Source organism: Mus pahari, chromosome 9, assembly GCF_900095145.1.
Source record: "Mus pahari chromosome 9, PAHARI_EIJ_v1.1, whole genome shotgun sequence".
NCBI classification, from domain to species: Eukaryota; Metazoa; Chordata; class Mammalia; order Rodentia; family Muridae; genus Mus; species Mus pahari.
This window is the reverse complement of record NC_034598.1, coordinates 86904668-86909021: the sequence shown is the minus strand read 5'-3', so window position 1 is coordinate 86909021 and position 4354 is coordinate 86904668. Positions and strand designations below refer to the sequence as shown.

At 42.7% G+C, this 4354-nt stretch overlaps 1 protein-coding gene across 1 annotated transcript in view; it reads left to right on the top strand.

Annotated features, from left to right (window-relative positions):
• Positions 1 to 4354, top strand: part of Gnptab (N-acetylglucosamine-1-phosphate transferase subunits alpha and beta) — a 71227-nt gene that overhangs the window by 60718 nt on the left and 6155 nt on the right. The window contains exons 17-19 of the mRNA XM_021204748.2: positions 1455 to 1540; positions 1777 to 1875; positions 3439 to 3606. Coding sequence (XP_021060407.1) covers positions 1455 to 1540; positions 1777 to 1875; positions 3439 to 3606 — 353 coding nt within the window. The remainder of the gene's footprint in view (positions 1 to 1454; positions 1541 to 1776; positions 1876 to 3438; positions 3607 to 4354) is intronic.

The following is a 4354-nucleotide window of genomic DNA, read 5'->3' as shown; positions in this document are numbered from 1 at the left end:
TGTTTAGACTGGCTGCTTAGGTGCACATGTAACACAGCTGCGTCTTGCCTTAGACTCTCTCCCGCTCTGCACATGTTTAGACTGGCTGCTTAGATTCCATGAACAGACTTCCTGGTGACTAGTAGTGACCAGAACCCTCCCAGGAAATGTCAGATGGGCACTGCTGGCCCTTCCTGGGTGTTATGGGGAACAGCAATGGGTTCTACCCATGCATTGCAACATCACTTGTCCAAAGTAATCCAAAGATTGTTAACTGTAAGAGATGTCTCCATTTCTGAAATGTGTGCACCTCAGAACTGATAGGAGGGCATACAGACAGAATACAGTATTTAGCATGGTTTTGTAAGTCGTGCATATGATATATGGAAAAATGCTGAGAAAAATCAGTTGATTAGGAGGGAAATGGGAAGCATACTTATGAGTTGAATTATCAAAAATTCCTAAATACAGTCCATCCCCTACTTAAAGACACAGAACACGCACACCTCAAAAGATATATTGAATCACAGATTTTTAGTACTAGTATCTTCCTTTGTTTTTCATATTTTTTTTGATGAATAACTCATAATCAGAATAAAATTCTATTTTTTTAAAAAAGTACTAGGGTAGAGAGGTGGCTCAGTTGTCAGGAGCACCTTTTGTTCTCGTAGAGGACCTGGGTTCAGTTCCCAGTGCATACGTGGTGGTTTACAACCATCTGTATCACCTGTTCTAAGAGAAACAGCTGTTTCATGGGATGTTCTTAATTGGTGAAAAGAGGTTTCCTAGGCATTTCTGCCTCTAGAGAGAATAAAGTCATTTTAAAACATAGAATTAACTAACTAATTATACCAGCTAAGGAACATTCTCAGAAGAGTTTTTAAATAATAACTCCTTTTTAAAATTTCCCCAGATACCAGTTCTAGCAAAGCTAATACGGTGAAAGGCATATACAGGTCACTGACTTGGGTTTTGTTTGATTGTTTGTTTTTGTTCTGGGTTGTTTTTTTTAACATCTGTTATAAGCAAGACCTGGTGGTCCTTGGCCTCGAATCCCACCACATGGAAATCAAAAGCAGGAGAATCATGAATTTAATATCAGTTTGCCTGGGACTTCTCAGTGCCAGGCCAGTCAGGACTTACTAGTGATGCTGTCTAAGAAGACAGAAAAATCAATAGTTAATTAGGCCAAAGATGGGTAATTAATTTTTCTTCATGTGTTTGTCAACACACCCTTTCTCCTCAGGATGGAAGGTAGGCACCGTGGATTGCCAGCCCCATTGTCTCTTCACATAGCTTAGGTGTACCCCAAGAACATGGCTAAGACAGTAGCCAAGGGGACAGGATGCTGGGCTCCTGAGCCGTTTCCCCTTCAGTATGTCCCTAGCTCAGTAGACCCTTGGTGACTCCTTAAGTCAGCCTCACTTGCTGTCTCGCTTGCCCTGATGTCTGTCTGACCCACTGTTCTCTCGTAGCCTCCAGTCACTAAGAGTCTCGTCACCAACTGTAAGCCAGTAACTGACAAGATCCACAAAGCGTATAAAGACAAGAACAAATACAGGTAAGGAGTGAACGTGTCTTCATTCCGCTTGATACTTAGAAAGGCCCAGCGTGTTTATGCTTCTACGGTGTTTTATTAATTGTGCAGTCGTTTAGAGGTTCCTCTAGTAATCTTAAAAGATGTATTTATTTCTGTTCATGTTGAGTCCAATAAATACTCAGGAATGCTTTTCCTATTGAAATGTTGTTTTCCGTTTCCATGTATTTATTAACTATTGAAATATGTTTGACAATTAGGTTTGAAATCATGGGAGAGGAAGAAATCGCTTTCAAGATGATACGCACCAATGTTTCTCATGTAGTTGGCCAGTTGGACGACATCAGAAAAAACCCTAGGTATGAATTCTTTTAATTCTAAAAGTAAAAAAGACTTACAAGGGAACAAGCAGGCATAGAGGGAGAGGAGTGATGTATTTAGTCTGGAGTAGGCAGAGAGGCTTCTGGGTAAAGGACATAGTAGTTCAGCTGGGTTTGAGCAAAGAAGCAGGAGCCTTGAGTTCGGTTGTTGGTTCCCCACAGAGGGCCTGCCCAGACTGCTAAGAGGTGGGTGGCACCAGTTGTAGTGCCGAGTGGATGGAGTCAGGGGGCTTGTACACAGCTGTCACTCTCTGTTTCCTCCTGAGCAGTTGCCACGGCAGCTGGACGAGTCCCTTTCCTAGCATGGGTCACTTGAGTGAGTTCTCTTAACTGCTGGGGCAACTCCTTGGCGGTCACACAGCTGGAGCTTCTTAGCTTTTTTTATTTTTTATTTTGTTGTAACTTGTTTTTGAGACAAATTCTCACTAGCCCAAGCTGTCCTGGAACTCAATGGAGGTCACCTCAGCCTCCTGAGTGCTGAGATACAGGCATCAGCCACCATGCTTGGCTAATTTTCTTTTTAACTCTTTCCTTCCTTTTTTGTTCTTTGTGTGTGTGTGTGTGTGTGTGTGTGTGGTTTGCTTTTGGTTTTTTGAGACAGGGTCACTCTGTAGCCCTGGTTCTCCCAGAATTCTCTCTGTAGGCCAGGCTGGCCTCAAACTCAAGAGATCTGCCTGCCTCTGCCCCTAGTGCTGAGATTAAAGGTGTGCGCCAGCACACTGTCCTATCTGTGAGTTCTGAAGTTGTTCGTACATGCTCTTTATTTTTTTTAAATATATATTTATTATATTTATATGAGTATACTTTACAGATAGTTGTGAGCCACCATGTGGTTAATGGGAACTCAGGACCTCTGGAAGAGCAGTCAGTGCTCTTAACCACTGAGCCATCTCTCTAGCCCTACATTTTCTTTATTTTTTCCAAGAATTGGTAGTTGGGTCTGAAGGTTTTATTAAATTGGTTTGATTTTTTTTTTTAATTGTTGTTTTCAAAAGTGTTGATGTCACGACTGATCATAATCTTAATGGGACCTCAGCTTGTGACTTTCTCCTTGAAGAAAACTTGAGATAAGAACAGACACCCCATTCTACCTTGTTCTTGCTGACCTCAAGCCGCTCACAGCTTGGTTGGAGATACAGAGTCTACACTGATGGGCCCCATCTCTGTGTCAACCATCTACAAGAGCATGATACAGCGGTCAGGTCAAAAGCACCTGCACTGGGCGCTTACTCATCGTCTCCCCAACTGTGTAGCCAGCAAACTCATTTACTGAGCACATACATGTGGCTGCACTGAACGGACGTCATTTATTTATTCCCACCGTGACATGGGTCTTTCAGAATTATCCGCTCCAGTTCTCTTGTTTTACAGGGAAGGCATTAGCAAGGACATTTTACAAAGCACTCCTCCTCCAGGGAGTGATGTCAGCGAGTGTGCCAACTAGGGTTGCTGTCGCACTGAAGTATTTTTTGGAACCCAGATTTCTTACTTTACTAGATCAGGCTCATGTGTGTGGTGACCACTAACTCACTGTTGTTTCAGGAAGTTTGTTTGTCTGAATGACAACATTGACCACAACCATAAAGATGCCCAGACAGTGAAGGCCGTTCTCAGGGACTTCTATGAGTCCATGTTTCCCATACCTTCCCAGTTTGAACTGCCAAGAGAGTATCGGAACCGTTTTCTGCACATGCATGAGCTCCAGGAATGGTAAATTCTTATTTTCACATATATGTGTGTGTATGTGTCCCAATGTACCTGCATGCTTGTTTCTGTCTGGACTTTACTGTGTTATCTGCCATGTAATTTTATTTGGAAAAATAGAGTTAGAATTTTTGTTCTATTAAACTTAAAAAGGCACTTATGGGCATTTCAAGAGATTTGAAAAATAAGTTTTTTCAGTTTTACTTCGTGATGCTTCATTTAATCAGCTGTTAGCTGATCAATATCTAAGTGAGCAGCAGCACTGATGTGGAAGATCTTGTCACGCAGTGCAAAATGCTAGGCATGTGAAATCAGCACAGGCTGGCCAGACTGCTGTCGGGCAAGCTCTCAGAAACAGTGGGAACTTCAGAGATAATGTCTGAAAGACTGACATCTGAAAGACTGACAGACATCTGTCAAGGGTTGCTTAGAACCTAGAGACAAAGGAGAGGGGGACCGGGAAGGGAGACAACATTTGAAATGTAAATAAATAAATTTTTTTTTTTTTGATTTTTCGAGGCAGGGTTTCTCTGTATAGCCCTGGCTGTCCTGGAACTCACTTTGTAGACCAGGCTGGCCTCTAACTCAGAAATCTGCCTGCTTCTGCCTCCCGAGTACTGGAATTAAAGGTGTGCACCACCACACCCAGCAAATAAAATATTAATTTAAAAAAATTGTCAGCCGGGCCTGGTGGCGCAGGCCTTTAATCCCAGCACTCGGGAGGCAGAGGCAGGCGGATTTCTGAGTTCGAGGC